This window comes from Somniosus microcephalus, chromosome 15 (genome assembly GCF_052327205.1).
Source record: "Somniosus microcephalus isolate GS21.2 chromosome 15, FLI_Smic_1.0, whole genome shotgun sequence".
Lineage (NCBI taxonomy): Eukaryota > Metazoa > Chordata > Chondrichthyes > Squaliformes > Somniosidae > Somniosus > Somniosus microcephalus.
This window is the reverse complement of record NC_141001.1, coordinates 40478309-40494441: the sequence shown is the minus strand read 5'-3', so window position 1 is coordinate 40494441 and position 16133 is coordinate 40478309. Positions and strand designations below refer to the sequence as shown.

The following is a 16133-nucleotide window of genomic DNA, read 5'->3' as shown; positions in this document are numbered from 1 at the left end:
TAGCCAACTGTTAACAGGCAGTTTTTTGGCTAATCCCTATTTTGAGCCCTGAAGTGTGGGCTTCCCGACGGCTCCAAACCTCGCCAGGGTCAGCGACGCGGGCCGTCGGTCTGCGGGGGTCGGAGGGGCCGAGATGTCCGGTGTGCAGGTGAGTAATGGGTGCATGTGTGCAGAGGTAAGTGTGAGGTGTGTGTAAAGTGTTTTAATAAGTTTTACTTACCTTTACTTCTTCCTGCAGGCTTCCTCCCTTCAGGTCTCGGGAGTCCCTCAGCTCACCGGCACAGAAAGCAGAATGGCCGCTGAACTGTCAAAAGCTGCAGCCTTCTGCTTTCTGGTCAGGAAGGCTTTCTAATTGAGTCTTGAGTAAAGACACAACTTAGAAGACAGATTGCCAGTGTTTGACAGCTTCACAGAGCTGTCAAATGATGACATTTCATCTGTCGAAAGCTCTTGACAGATGAAACGGCACTCGCTGATGTCACCTGTAACTGGCTTTCCCTTAATTGGCCTGCTAAGCCCGTTGAGCGGGCTTAACAAGGTCAATCAAGGGAAAATAGCGTGGGTTGGCCACAAGTCGATGGAGGCAGGACTAAAACCCAACAAGTGGGAGTCCCACCTCCAAAAGCTCCCCATTGACAAAATCCAGCCCATAGAGTAGAAAAGCAAGGAAGTTATGATGAACCTTCATAAAACACTCGTTCGGCCTCAACTGGAGTATTGTGTCAATTCTGGGCACTGCACTTTAGGAAGGATATGAAGGCCTCAGGGAGGTTGCAGAAAAGATTTACAAGAATGATTCCAGGGATGAGGGACTTCAGTTACATGGATAGACTGGAGAAGCTGGGGTTGTACTCCTTAGAGCAGGGAAAGTTGAGAGGAGATTTGATAGAGGTGTTCAAAATCATGAGGAGTCTAGACAGAGTAGATAGAGAGAAACTGTTCCCATTGGCGGAAGGGTCGAGAACCAGAGGACACAGATTTCAGGTGATTGGCAGAAGAACCAAAGGCGACATGTGGAAAAACGTTTTATTCAGAGAGTGGTTAGGACCTGGAATGCACTGCCTGAAAGTGTGGTGGAGGCAGATTCAATCATGGCTTTCAAAAGGGAATTCGATAAGCCCTGAAGAAATTTTTTTCGCAGGGCTACGGGGAAAGGGTGGGGTAGTGTGACTAGCTGAAGTGCTCTTGCAGGGAGCCGGCACGGACTCGATGGGCCGAATGGCCTCCTTCTGTGCTCTAACCATTCTATGATTCTATTCTATGATTCTATGGAAGTGCTGGGAAGGTGGTTTTAGTGTGTGGTTGTACTGGGATGGTGGTGGCAGGGTGTGGAAGCACGAGGGAAGAAGGTTGCTGGTTGAAAAAGTACTGGGATCTGTTAAGTCTGTGAATTATTTAGTTAATTAAAACAGACTAATGAGTAACAATAAAAACAGGTCTTTACTGGTTGGAGGTAGGGACTATACTGAATACAAGATTACTGCACAGTGCTTATATACCGGTGTGTTCACCCCCGGTATTACGTCTACAGCAGCCTGAGAAAGTAGTACACCTCTTAAGGTGGAACAGGCTTAAGCTCTCTTAAGGTGGAACAGGTTACATACACAACACTCCTCCCTTCTTAGCTTTATAGTCATCCCCCCCATTTAACATAACGTAATAACATATATACATATATAACTTCATGTTTAACGTAACATATCACAGATTCAGTCTCTGCGGAAAACAGTTCACAGATTCAATCTCTGTGGTGTAGTCGGTTCACGTTACTCATTTAATAGTCCTTTCATGGATTTAACAGCTTGAACTTCCGAACTGATTTGGCTCCGTTCGGAGGGACCACGTGTGTGATCTGGTAGAGGTGATAATGGTTCAGATGGGTCATCTTCTGTTTTTACTTTTCCTTTTCTGCTTCTTGGAGACTCTCTGGGCTCCATTGTCAGCTGCCACAGCTGCCAGCTGCATGCGCAGTTCCTCCTTCTCTTCCTCCTGTTTCCGTCGTAGAGCCAGCTTCTCCCGATGTTCCATAGACTTTTGGTGCTCCTCCATGATTTCTGCACTTTGGGAGTCGAAGTTACAAGCTGGGCAGGACAGGACATCGTAATATTCGGTGTCGTCCACCAGGTCATGGTAATATTCGGTGTCATCCTGAGCTAGACCAGTGAGAGGGTCGTCTATTTCCTCCATACCCAGCTGGACGTTAGCCAGCTCTTGTTCCAAATCCAGACATCTTTCCTGAAGAGACTTCTTCATGTGTACCTCTGCATCCAGCTTTTTCTGGGCTTTCAGCAAGTCGTTTACTAGTGACCTCATTTGTGATTTTAATACTTCAACTTCCTTTGGAGATTGATTGATCGGACTATGCAATCCCTCTACCAGAGCAGCTGTTTCAGCGGTCTGTTGTTCTACATTGACGTGAGTCAGCGTACTTTTGGCATCCAATGGCTGCTCTGTTGCAGTCGTTTCAGTCTGTGTCATCACATCAGCCATCTCAATGACTTTTGAGAGCTCCGAACCCTTTTCCTTTGAAGATCGCAGCTCGTGTTCAAGTTTTTCCCATTTCAGAGTCTTGTCCCTCAGCATATGAAGGAGTTGGCTGACCGTTAACTCCTCTGACACCAGATTATGGCACGCACCTTCAGAACCTGAATCAGCTTTGATTCATTCGGCCTCCTCGCGCAGATGGTTGGTGTGCTCCTGCTCCATTTTCTCCATCAGTTGCTTCTGTTGCCTTTCCAGATTCTCCCAATCTGTAACAAAGAACTTTTTTATTTCATTCATCTCTTGCTCAAAACGGCGAATCATTTGTTCTAATTGCTGTTGTAGTTTGAAATGGAGTTGAGTTCGAGCCCAATGTCCCTCAAAAATGTGCATATCAGTAGACTTGACAGACTCAGAATTCTCTGTTAAACTATGTTGTTGTTGCTCAGTGGAATTCTGTGCTGAAACTTTGTCTTTTGCACATGGGTTGGTCTTACCATCATCAGTTCTAGAGTCTGGGCTGATTATCTGCACCGAGTTCTCACTCTTTATGGCTTTTAGCGAATGCCAGTCCATATTTATGTTTCTAAACCACTCCCGGCCTAGTAGTGGTGGACCTCCCTCCGGTAGCACATATAAGTCCATTATTTGACTTCCTTCGCCCTTGTTGGCCACTGCAACCTTTATTGTCCCGATGGGGTACACTCTCTGCCCCGTGTAGGTTGTCAATATAATCTCCGTATCCTGTAGGGGAATATGTTGGAATAACCTTCTGTAATCTTTCTTATTCATGACCGACAATGCCGATCCAGTGTCCAATTCCATTTTTACTTGGACTCCTTCTATCTGAAGAGTAACCCAAATTGTCTGGAGGTCTGCACCCTTACCAACGTTGAGTACCCTTAAGCTAGCCAGTTCAATACTGCTTGCGTCTGAATCGGACTCCTGTTCGGCCACCTTGTGTACCTTTGCGTATTTCCCTTGCGGTGACTTCTTGTTGCTGGTCTTCTTCGCTGACCTGCATACTCTAGCTATATGTCCAAGCCTACCACAAGTTCTACATTCTTGGTTTTTAAACCAACACTGGTTCTGATCATGCGCTGTCTTTCCACAACGATAACATTTGCCAGAACTCACACCCAATTTGTGTGCACTGAGCTCCGGTGACCGTAGCTGCATTACTGCCGTGCCTCTCGCTGTGGCTTCGTGTGCTGCTGCCATAGTGACCGCCTTCTCAAGCGTCAGCTCATTCTCCTCGAGCAGTCGCTTTTGTGTATCCTGTTTAAATAAACCACACACAAATTTGTCTCGAAGTGCCTCTGTCAGTCCCGTTCCAAACTGGCAATATTTCGCTAATTTACGCAATTCCAGCAAATATTCAGCATTGCTTTCATGCTGTAGCTGCCTTCTGTCGTAAAATTTAAATCGTTCCGCTAGCATCAGCGGCGTGGGGTTTAGATGATCTTTCAGGACAGTAACAATCTCATCGAACGTCTTATCCGCCGGTTCATCTGGTGATAACAGATGTTTCAATTGCCCGTATGTTTTCGCACCCATTAAATTTAATAATGTTAGAGCTTTATCTTGGTCACGAATTTTATTGGCCTTACAATAATTTTTTACTCTTTCAACATATATGGCCCAATCTTCGAGGTCACTATCAAAGGTGCTAATATTCCCATGTTTAGGCATTGTAGATTTGCAATTTCTCAGATTTTCTTTTCTTTACTTGTTATCAAAGATGGCGGCTTCCCGCTCTAGCCGTCGTCCTCCGCCCACAAAATGGCGGTTTTCCCGCGCTTGGCGGTCTTCACCCGTCCCCCGACGCCGTCTCCCTTCAGCCCCCGAGTGCGGCCCTTATCAGCGGATGCGATCGATGGCCCGGCTGCGCCTCGCACTTGAAAGCGGCCCGGCCCTTATCTGCTGATCGCTATCGCCCTATACCTCTCTCTTCCCCAGTCCTGTCTTCTACTCCGGTTCACAAGCTGATGGAGGCTTCAGGGTCCTAATGCCTGTCACTTCCAGTGGGGTGGTGAGTGGTGAGGTTTGAAACCTCTCTTCAACCGCCGTGGAATAACTGCCGCAGGGTAAGAACCTGACTCGTCGCCAGTGTTAAGTCTGTGAATTATTTAGTTAATTAAAACAGACTAATGAGTAACAATAAAAACAGGTCTTTACTGGTTGGAGGTAGGGACTATACTGAATACAAGATTACTGCACAGTGCTTATATACCGGTGTGTTCACCCCCGGTATTACGTCTACAGCAGCCTGAGAAAGTAGTACATCTCTTAAGGTGGAACAGGCTTAAGCTCTCTTAAGGTGGAACAGGTTACATACACAACAGGATCAAGCACCGACCGATTGTACGCCGGGTCGCAGCTGAGGACTTGGGAGCAGGAACTGCTGACCTGGCCCTGGCCCCTTACTTCGATGGCCTTGTAGGGGTGGGCAGAGGCTCAGTCCCCACAAAACCATCCTGGACCTGGGTCCTTTCCAAGTTTGCAGCCATTCTCGTGATTCCCTTACGGTGGGGGTCTGACAGAAAAAGCTTCACAGTTACGAGGCCAGTGTATTTTTCAGCACACCTGCTCCTCCAGGGCTGAGTAAGGAAAGTTTTTTTTTAACTCACCTTAGAGTAACTTACCTCTGGCTTCCTGACAGCTTCACTTGGTGGAGCAGCAGGAGTGGGTAAAATTCCATTCGGGTCCTAGTATGCCATGGGTCCATTTATTAATGAGGCTTTTTGCTACCAAAACCAGTGGCTTTAAAATTACGTATCGGTGGGGTTGCAGCATGAAATGGAGCCGCTCTACTACTGCCCTGCTACTATCCAGCCAATGAGGGAGAGTTACAATCGCCCCTTTAATGATTGAACATATGCAGCGTGCTTTTATTATATTTTCTAACATACAGTTGGCAAATAAGTATACTTTAAGCAACAAAGTGCCAGTTGCCAGCTCAATGGAGGGGAGCCAGCTTTCAAACTACCTTTAAAAATTCTTGGGGGGGGAGGTGAATCGATAAAGGCTCACAGTCGCTATTCTCCTCTGCCTCTCCCCCTGCAGGCAACCAGACACCCCCCAAAATACCACCAAGCCCCAATCCCCTAAACTTTGCCAGATCGCAGACCCCCCAATAGTACCAGACTCTACCTAACCCACTTGGCTTAGCCTAGCAACTCGGAGCATCCAGTTTATTTGGACGTTCTTCCGGTAAGGCAGGCACCCAGTGTTACGGCAGGAATGTGAAGCAGAAGATCTTATGACGTCACCTGTGCTTCATTTCCATTGGATGTAAATGCTTCCTGCGCTCATCCCTTTGGCTGCCAGAAATGTGTGTTATGTACGAAAGGATGAAGGCCCAGCTTAACAGGTCAACACCAAATTTCCCTATAAGCCCGGGACCGGCTTTTGCAATGTTAAAGTTCATGCACGCACGGAATTTTGTATTGGCCTTGCAGCCCCTTAAAGGGGCCGTGCACCGAAGACAAATTACGGGGAACATTGGTCTCCACCCCTTTTCCTTCCCCATAATGCTCGTGAACTATGCACCTCAGGCGTTAATGACAGGAAAATCGGTCCGATAGGGAGAGAAGAACAGAGTGAGCAGAGGACAGGTCCAGTGAGAAACAGACCTGTTTATATGTATCTGCATGTGACAAGATTTGATGTTTAATTGAAGCCTCATCTGATTGGGAGAATTGACAGATGGCTTCTGCAATCTCACATGCAGCTGCCATCTGCTTTCTCCTAAAGAGAGAGTCATTGGTGAGCCTGGGTGAAAGGGCTCACCTTTGGACAGTGCAGGGACCGACACAGGGAACAGAGAGACCATAAGGGACAGACAGAGAGATGGAGCGGGAGAGATCATTTTTTCCCTAATTTTTATGCATGGGGTGTCGACAGAGATGGCTATAAATTGGGAAAGTGATTTGGCGCCACAGTAATTGCCAGAAATCTTGGGGCAGTTGCGGGGACAACAGGTAAAATCTCTGACATTTGTGGGAGAGATTCAGCAGTGTGTTTTAAAGTGCCCATTTCCTGCCTCTCTCAGCCCGCCTAACATTAAAAGACTTTTCCATCTGGTTACTGTAACAGTTGGCCACACATGGGACAAGTGCTCAGGTTGCTGGAGCTGTTTAAAATTACATTGCTAATAAGCAGAGCACATGCTGTTGGTATGAGCTGTTGTTGGAGTAAGCAGCTGGAAACTTCCTTCACTTTTGGGCAGGTTTGAAAAAGACACTTTGAAATGAATTGCTAATTAAAATTAAAGTGTTGGCAAGTAGAGAAACTGGCAGGGAAAGCTGCACTCCGAGGTGAACATCACAGGATTTGCTCTTGGACCTGCTCACTCTCAGTCCTGGTGTGCTTATTGTAGGCCTGCCTGCCCTCAGTTCCCACTGCGCTGAAGCTTAACCCTGGCCATTTCTGACTCCCAACCTGCATAACCTTAGTGCCCTGTGCGCAGACTCACATACTCCGTGTTTGCAGCCAATTTCCAATCTTAAAGTTAAATGGGAAAGCGTGAGGAATTAAAACAATAACATACTTGCACAGTTTTTCTTTCTTTGTTAAGTAATTTGTAACCCTTTCAAAATGTTTTCTTTCCTCTAGTCCTGGACACTTTGGCCGCGATCTTACCTGAGGAGGCGTGTTGGGGGCGGGACTGCTGTTTTCCAGGTTCTAGTCCCGCCCCCAGCGACGTCTGATGACCTGATGCTATTTTCCCCTGAATGACCTTGTTAAGCCCGCCCTGCAGGCTTGCCGGCCAATTAAGGGAAAGCCGGTGTCAGATGATGTCAGTGCATGACGCTTCATCTGCCGGTTTTGTTAAAGTGACAGGCACTGTCCAAAGGTGAGCCCTTGCACCCAGGCTCACCAATGACTCTCTCCTTAGGAGAAAACAGATGGCAGCTGCATATGAGATTGCAGAAGCCATCTGTCAAGTCTCCTGATCAGACGAGGCTTCAAATAAACATCAAATCTTGTCACGTGCAGATACATATAAACAGAATAAAAATATTTCTCACTACATTCTCTCACCTGTCATACTTACCTGTGCACCATTGCACCCATCACACTACCTCTGCAGCTGTCATTTGCACAGTTACACTGCTGCAGACCCGCAGCTCGCCTCGCTGACCCTGGCGGGGTTTCCCGACGTCGGGAAGCCCGTATCAGCAGGCTGAAAATGGGGAAAAGCCTATTAACTGCCTGTTAACTACCTGTTAACAAGCAGTTAATAGGCTCTAATCCCCTTCCCGCCGCTAGGAGACAGGTCCCTGCGCGAGTCGGGGACCCGCCTCCTGGGAAGATGGCATGGAGCGGGGTTGAGACCCACTCCCAATTTTTTCAATTTTCCCAGCAGTCCCGCTTCCTCAGGGCTGGTAAAATCCAGCCCTTTGTTTCCAATGCAGGCGCTATTACAAAGCAGCAGCATCGGCAATCATTAAGTTAGACCACGTGTGATTCTCAAATTATCCTTGCCTCTGCCCTCTCAGGTGGAGGTAAAAGATCCCACAGCACTATCCAAAGTAGAGCAGTAGACTTCTACCTCGTGTCCTGGACAGCATTTCTCCCTCAACCAACACCACTAAGACAGAAGATCTGGTCATTATCACATTGCTGTTTGTGGGACCTCACTGTGCTCAAATTGGCTGCTGTGTTTCCTTCATTATAACAGTGAGTATACTTCAAAAGTACTGAGATCCTGAGATTGCGATAAACGCTATGGCCTGCATTTTGCGGTCAGTGGCGAAGGAATGGCGCCCGCCGTTCATCACGCGACAGCTGCACTCAGTCTTTTCACGGGCTTTTGAGCAGCAACTTGTGGTATTTAGAGATCCTTTTCAGCACAGCGCCCTCTGCAGGGGATCTGTGGCGTGTGAGAGCAGGACAAACAACAGCCTGGCTCTTCAACCAGTCAGATTGGGGAATGATCACTGAGACACGTAGGCCGTGATTTTGCCGGTGCTCAGCGGGCGGGATGGGTGGTGAGTCAGCTGTGAAATTTTAAATGATTGACAGCAGGTCGGGAACCTACTGTCAAAACGCACACACCTGCATTTCCCGATCTCGGGTGTTCCAGCGCTGAGCAGACCCGACAGGCAGCGGCGGGGGACCCAATTCAAATCATTAGTGGCTTGTTTACAGCCATTTAACGATGCTTTTTTTCCCAGCTTTTTGAATTTGACAGGTCTCCTACCAGTTTCCCGCTGTGCCTAGACCTCGTCTGTGAAGCTGAGGCGGGAGGTCAGTGGCCATTGAATCAGCTGATGAGTTGACAGCTTCAAATATCAAGTCAAAGCTCCCAGCTGATTGAGAAATATTCCCTTAACCACTAGCTTCTCTAAACTGCATTTCCACTACAGATTCAGAATGCTGCAAGTCTTTACACAAGTCTCCATCCAGTCTGACCTCATTACCTCTCCCACCATTGACGATTGCTTCTGTCATTTCTACTTCACCTGCCATCTATTCCATCAGCATGGGTGCCCTTCATACTCTCTCACCTTGGCCCTCAGAACCTGACCACAATCAGCCCCAACACCAGCAGTACCAACAACCACACCAACCTTCTCCGCAATCACCTGATGCTGCACAGCACAGAGGGCATCAGCACCCGAGCACATTGCTGCCTGGGAGGCCGGGGATGGCCTCACCATGGCCACATTTACTTCATTTGATGCTTCACACATTGGCTGCCACATGATGCACCAGGTTGGCACCACCCCACACCACCATAAAGCATCCCTACAATGTCCAATGTCCTTTCACACTCATCAGCATTGCGGGGGTATCAATATGCCTACTCTTGTGTGTTGTTAGTTGGTATGATTGTACTAGGATGAGGGTGAGTGTGAGGGGTGGCTAGTGAGATGGGGAAGTGATAATAATATAGATAGAGAGGGATGGGTGGAAGTGTAAGGTAAGTTGGTGTGAGTAAGGATGTGCAGGAGCAGGGTAGGGAAGGCAGAGTGATGGGGATGTTGTCAGGAGGACCAGGCTGCAGTGGCGCAAGCCTTTCAATGATCTCAGTAGATCACAAAACGTTACTGCAAAGCCACACTAACCTCATCCTGCTGTGCCACTCATCACACCCCATCACTCTGCCTTCCCTACCCTGCTCCTGCACATCCTTACTCACACCAACTTACCTTACACTTTCCAAAGCACTTTATAGCCAATGAAGTACTTTTGAAGTGTAGTCACTGTTGTAATGCAGGAATCGTGGCAGCCAATTTGCGCACAGCAAGATCCCTCAAACAGCAATGTGATAATGACCAGACATTCTGTTTTTTTTAAGGGATGTTGATTGAGGGATAGATATTGACTAGGACACCGGGGATAACATCCCTGCTATTCTTCAAATTAGTCCCACGGGATCTCTTTACGTTCACCTGAGAGAGCAGACAGGGCCTCGGTTTAATGTCTCATTAAAAAGGCCAGTACTTTCACCTTTCCATGTGAGGGTCTTGTATCTCTCTCCAAGCCAGACACAGTGCTGCAGATTGTGGCATCTAATGGATTCTCCCCTAATGGCATAGATGGGTGCCGTTAAACCCAGAAAGTCCTCTGGGACCATCAGCAGAGGTTCCCGATGGGTGTATCCCGGCACATACACCAGGCTGCATTCCCCATGAACTTTGGACTCCCTTGTCTATCGTGCGCACTTCTTGTTTGTCACATTTACTTCCTCTAATGTCACACCTTCGCCATCATATTTTTGCTATCACATGGTGTTTGGCTCAAAGTAAAGCAGCAACAAATCAGAACTTCAGAGGTAAGGAATGTATGGACCAAAAGCAAGGAAACGTTTGGAAAACTCTCAGTGGACAACTATTAAGGACCAATCTGAAAGCAGTGGAAAGTTGTGATCGGCCCTTCATCAAAACTTTCCGATAAACGGGAAGCCTATACTTTGCCGCTGGTGTCCCTACAGGGGTGGGCACCTGTCCAACATAGGTCAATGTGCTGATCCTGCAGCGGTGCCCACAGCCATTCTCAGTAGTGCCTGGCTCTGCCACCTTTGCGCTGGCACAGTGGGCCTGAGGATAATCAGGGCCATTCTGCCCAACTCATTTTGTAATTTCTGAGCTGTTTGCATCAAAACCACTGCAATGATGTTTTGAATCCAAGTTGTTGACGTAAATTGGACACAGCAGTGGTTCCAACACCGAATCCTTGGGCACCCCACTCGGTATTTCTACTGGCCCCACTGTCGCGGCTGAAAAGTTAACATTGCTGCTCAGGTTCCTACATGACCTTGCAACAGAGGAAAGCATTTGGGAGCAAATGGCTCTGGAACTCCCTCAGTGAGTAAATAAAAACTGGACTCCTACACTAGAAAAGATTGGTTTCAGATATGATTTGCCATTCTGAATGTTTTTCTCCCACAGAGTTGTCAATCTTTAAGCTGAGATGTGTTTTGTTGAGCATGGGGCTCTGTTTAAATGGTATTTAATGCTCTTTTCCTTGCTCGCATTTCTCTGTTTAGTGCTTTACTCCTGGCAGAGAGGGCAGTTGGGCCTAGTAGGAAGCATGTGAGAGAGGCCTGGGATGGCTTCAGTTTATGCCCTCACTGTTTCTCTCTTTGCTTGTTCTCAATTCCTTTCTTGTTTTTTTTTTTGAGTACATTCACCCACCTCTCTCTTGTTCCCTGCCATTTGCACATTTCCTGTATCTAGTATCTCCCTCTTCCTGTTTCCCTGCTCATTGCTGAGGACTTTCAGACACAGTGACACTCGTTGTGAAGGTATCCATTGTTTTTCAGGAAACCCACCCTCATGCCTGAACATGCACTGTGACCAAAGCTGTGCTCTGATTGGAGGGATGCCTGTTTGCAACTGTTATGGTGGTTACTCTTTGGGGAAGGATGGGAAGACCTGCTATGGTAAGACTGATTGGCGCCTATCAACATTGAGCATATGCAACTTCGAGAGACGTTGTGGGGCGTATTGTAACCCTCCTTTGATTTAGTCATCAAATGTCTGCAGAATGAGGGCCTTGGGTTGCCCGTGTGCAGCTGTTCTTTGCTGGAGGGCACAGGTTCTGTAGCGGAGTTATCAGCAGTGGTTTGCACTGTGTAGCCCATATCACCTAGCCCCAGCTGCCCATTTATATTTCTCTTTCAAGGAGCTATGCAACATTTGATTACCTCAGAATGAAATCATCTCACGCGTTCCCCAGAAACACCAGACGTGTTCCCCAGAAACATCTCGCCCCCTCCCCAGAAACATCCCTCCCCAGAAACATCCCCCTCCCCAGAAACATCCCCCTCCCCAGAAACATCCCCCTCCCCAGAAACATCCCCCTCCCCAGAAACATCCCCCTCCCCAGAAACATCCCCCGCCCCAGAAACATCCCCCTCCCCAGAAACATCCCCCTCCCCAGAAACATCCCCCTCTCCAGAAACATCCCCCTCCCCAGAAACATCCCCCTCCCCAGAAACATCCCCCTCCCCAGAAACATCCCCCTCCCCAGAAACATCTCCCCCCGAGAAACATCTCTCCCCAGAAACATCCCCTCCCCAGAAACATCCCCCTCCCCAGAAACACCCCCTCCCCAGAAACACCCCCCTCCCCAGAAACACCCCCCCAGAAACATCCCCCTCCCCAGAAACATCCTCCCCCAGAAACATCCCCTCCCCAGAAACGTCCCCCTCCCCAGAAACATCCCCCCCTCCCCAGAAACATCTCACCCCCGTCCCCAGAAACATCTCACACCCCTCCCCAGAAACATCCCCCTCCCCAGAAACATCCCCCCCCGGAAACATCTCACCCCCAGAAACATCCCCCCCGCAGAAACATCCCCCTCCCCAGAAACGTCCCCCTCCCCAGAAACATCCCCCCCAGAAACATCCCCCTCCCCAGAAACATCCCCCTCCCCAGAAACATCCCCCTCCCCAGAAACATCCCCCTCCCCAGAAACATCCCCCCGCAGAAACATCCCCCTCCCCAGAAACATCCCCCCCCCAGAAACATCCCTCTCCCCAGAAACATCCCCCTCCCCAGAAACATCCCCCTCCCCAGAAACATCCCTCCCCAGAAACATCGCCCCCAGAAACATCCCCCTCCCCAGAAACATCCCCCTCCCCAGAAACATCCCCCTCCCCAGAAACATCCCTCCCCAGAAACATCCCCTCCCCAGAAACATCCCCCTCCCCAGAAACATCCCCCCCCCCAGAAACATCCCCCTCCCCAGAAACATCCCCCCCCCAGAAACATCCCCCTCCCCAGAAACATCCCCCTCCCCAGAAACATCCCCCTCCCCAGAAACATCCCCCTCCCCAGAAACATCCCTCCCCAGAAACATCCCCCTCCCCAGAAACATCCCCCTCCCCAGAAACATCCCCCTCCCCAGAAACATCCCCCTCCCCAGAAACATCCCCCTCCCCAGAAACATCCCTCCCCAGAAACATCCCCCTCCCCAGAAACATCCCCCTCCCCAGAAACATCCCCCTCCCCAGAAACATCCCCCTCCCCAGAAACATCCCCCTCCCCAGAAACATCCCCCGCCCCAGAAACATCCCCCTCCCCAGAAACATCCCCCTCCCCAGAAACATCCCCCTCTCCAGAAACATCCCCCTCCCCAGAAACATCCCCCTCCCCAGAAACATCCCCCTCCCCAGAAACATCCCCCTCCCCAGAAACATCTCCCCCCGAGAAACATCTCTCCCCAGAAACATCCCCTCCCCAGAAACATCCCCCTCCCCAGAAACACCCCCTCCCCAGAAACACCCCCCTCCCCAGAAACACCCCCCCAGAAACATCCCCCTCCCCAGAAACATCCCCCCCCAGAAACATCCCCTCCCCAGAAACGTCCCCCTCCCCAGAAACATCCCCCCCTCCCCAGAAACATCTCACCCCCGTCCCCAGAAACATCTCACACCCCTCCCCAGAAACATCCCCCTCCCCAGAAACATCCCCCCCCGGAAACATCTCACCCCCAGAAACATCCCCCCCGCAGAAACATCCCCCTCCCCAGAAACGTCCCCCTCCCCAGAAACATCCCCCCCCAGAAACGTCCCCCTCCCCAGAAACATCCCCCCCAGAAACATCCCCCCCTCCCCAGAAACATCCCTCCCCAGAAACATCCCCCTCCCCAGAAACATCTCACCCCCTCCCCAGAAACACCCCCCTCCCCAGAAACATCCCCCTCCCCAGAAACATCCCCCCTCCCCAGAAACATCTCACCCCCTCCCCAGAAACATCTCACCCCCCTCCCCAGAAACATCCCCCTCCCAGAAACATCCCCCCCGAAACATCACCCCCAGAAACATCCCCCCCAGAAACATCCCCCTCCCCAGAAACATCTCACCCCCCTCCCCAGAAACATCTCACCCCCCTCCCCAGAAACATCTCACCCCCCACCTGAGAAACATCCCCCCCCTCAGAAACATCTCACCCCCAGAATCATCGCCCCCCCCCTCCCCAGAAACATCTCACCCCACCAGAAACTTCACAAGTGCTCCCCAGGAAACCTCCATTTGTGGCAGGAGTCACAGATCATTTGCAGTTGATAGAATAATTTCACTTTCTTTTCAGCCATTCCACAGTATAGGCACACACATGGCCACATATCTGCAGTCAATAATGGCCTGTACCTCAGGGGAGCAACAGGAGGTAAAACTGTAGCTGCCTTGACTGTTGCTACTGTCACTGCTTGTAGCTGGGCCTATGATGAAATAGGACTCACTTATCTAAATGGAGCAGTGAACAACATGTCAGCTGATCGGAAATGTTCCCTGTGGGTGTTTGGAAGGATTCTGTTACCAAAACTTCATGGGGTACGATAGCATAGTGGTTATGTTACTGGACCAGTAATCCAGAGGCCTGGACCTATAATCGTGAGATCAAATCTCACCACGGCAACTGGGGCACTTAAATTCAGTTTATTTAACCTGGAACCTTGTATTTGTGACCATGAAACTACTGTCATAAAAACCCATCTGGTTCACTAATGTCCTTTAGGGAAGGAACTCTAGCCAGCCACTCAGTTGTACCAAACTGCTGCGACAAAGTAGGCACTGTGGGAGTATCTTCTCCACAAGGAATCGAGGGCCATTAGAGATGGGCAATAAATGCCGGCCTTGCCAGCGATGCCTGTGAATGAATAAATTTAAAAAAAACTTTGCGAGCTGGGGTGACTGGCTTCCCCTTTGCTGACTGGAGAGATTACTTTAAAGGTGAAGTAATCATAGGTTTTAAGAAAGCCCTCTTTTAAAACATTAATGCCATTTAGCCCACTTAGCCATTTACTAAAGAGTCGGCGGGATAGGTAATCAGGAGTTGGGGGGGCGGGGGGGTGTCAAGCGGTGAACGGTAGCGGCCTCTGGCCTGAGGAGCCTCCAGCTCAGTTTCATGTGCGCGCCCTCGACACCTATGGAGGAGCCCCAACTAATATGGCGAGCGGTGAACGTCCAGCGCGGAATCAGTGCGTGCATACCGCCCGCCAGTTGGACCCATGGGTGCCTGTTTTACACCTGTAAAATGACGCAGCATGATCCCATTTCTAGGCAAATGTCCAGAAGAAACCCTTGGGCCCTGCAATTTAGTGCTTCTGATGCCAGACTGCATCTAAAGCAAAAGGGCTAGAAATTCGGCGCATTTGCACCTCCCGTTGACGCGCTAACGACTCACGCTAAATTCAGCGGGAGTTCAGTGGCGGCGGTAACCGGTAGCGCCCCGCTCCGCTGCACAGCTGATGACGACGTCATCACCATGCACAGCGCCCCGTTTTTGCCCCACCTGCGAGATTGGCCCGCGCCCCCTAAATCTGCGCCGGGCGATGACAGTGACCAATTCAGGGGGTGGGAACGGAGTGACAGGAGGCTCGCAGGGCGCTAACTAAAGGGGAAGTGGCGGGCAGGGAAAAAAAATCGGCCAACTCCTTGTCGCGGCTCGTTGCGTCTTTGAACGCGGGGCCCATGCCACGATCTGGTAGCCTCATGAGTGCTGGGCGGCTGTACACAAAAGGCTGAGGGAAATAATTCAATTCACAAGAGAGGTGCCCGTGGCCAAGTCAGTGTCCAACGGGAATAAAGGCTTGTGTCGGTTCTTTAATTAAAAACATTTAAAATGGGAGATTGTTAGGTGGAGTTGATCACTCTTTTCATTAAGGCAGCCTCCACACACTGACCACCATCACGGTACACATTCCTTGAGATTTCAGATGACAGTATGCGACCATCGCTCCCAAGATTCTCCACAGAAAGCACGAGACCCAATTCAGTTCCAGGTAGGGCCCTGCACAGTTGTGGGCTTGGGCCCTCCCCTTTAACGAGGGGAAGAGCCCTTCCATGCGGCAGCGCTACGTGGCCCAGTGCGTAGCGCTGCAGAACGCACCTCCCCGATATTCGGGGTTCGCGCTCTAAGAAGGAAGTGGAGCGCTTGAATTAGCGCGCCACCTCCCTCTTGAGGCGCTAAAACTGAAGTTAGCGATCGCCGGCGCTAAATTTAGCACCCAGGCGATGTTAGCGACACAAAATGGTTGCTAATGATTTTTTCCCCCCCCCAAAGTATTATAACTGAGAGACACCAGTTACAGGACACATCGCTCCCTTCATAGCATATAGGGATATGGAATTTACTTTTCCTTTTAAATCGAAGAAACCTGTACCATTGTAGGATGTTGTGAAGAACAGCAGT

The 16133-nt window shown here is 49.8% G+C and overlaps 1 protein-coding gene across 1 annotated transcript in view; it reads left to right on the top strand.

Moving 5' to 3' along the window:
* LOC147106641 (von Willebrand factor C and EGF domain-containing protein-like) overlaps positions 1-16133 on the top strand; it is a 109677-nt gene that overhangs the window by 70487 nt on the left and 23057 nt on the right. The window contains exon 5 of the mRNA XM_086008499.1: positions 11258-11377. Coding sequence (XP_085864625.1) covers positions 11258-11377 — 120 coding nt within the window. The remainder of the gene's footprint in view (positions 1-11257; positions 11378-16133) is intronic.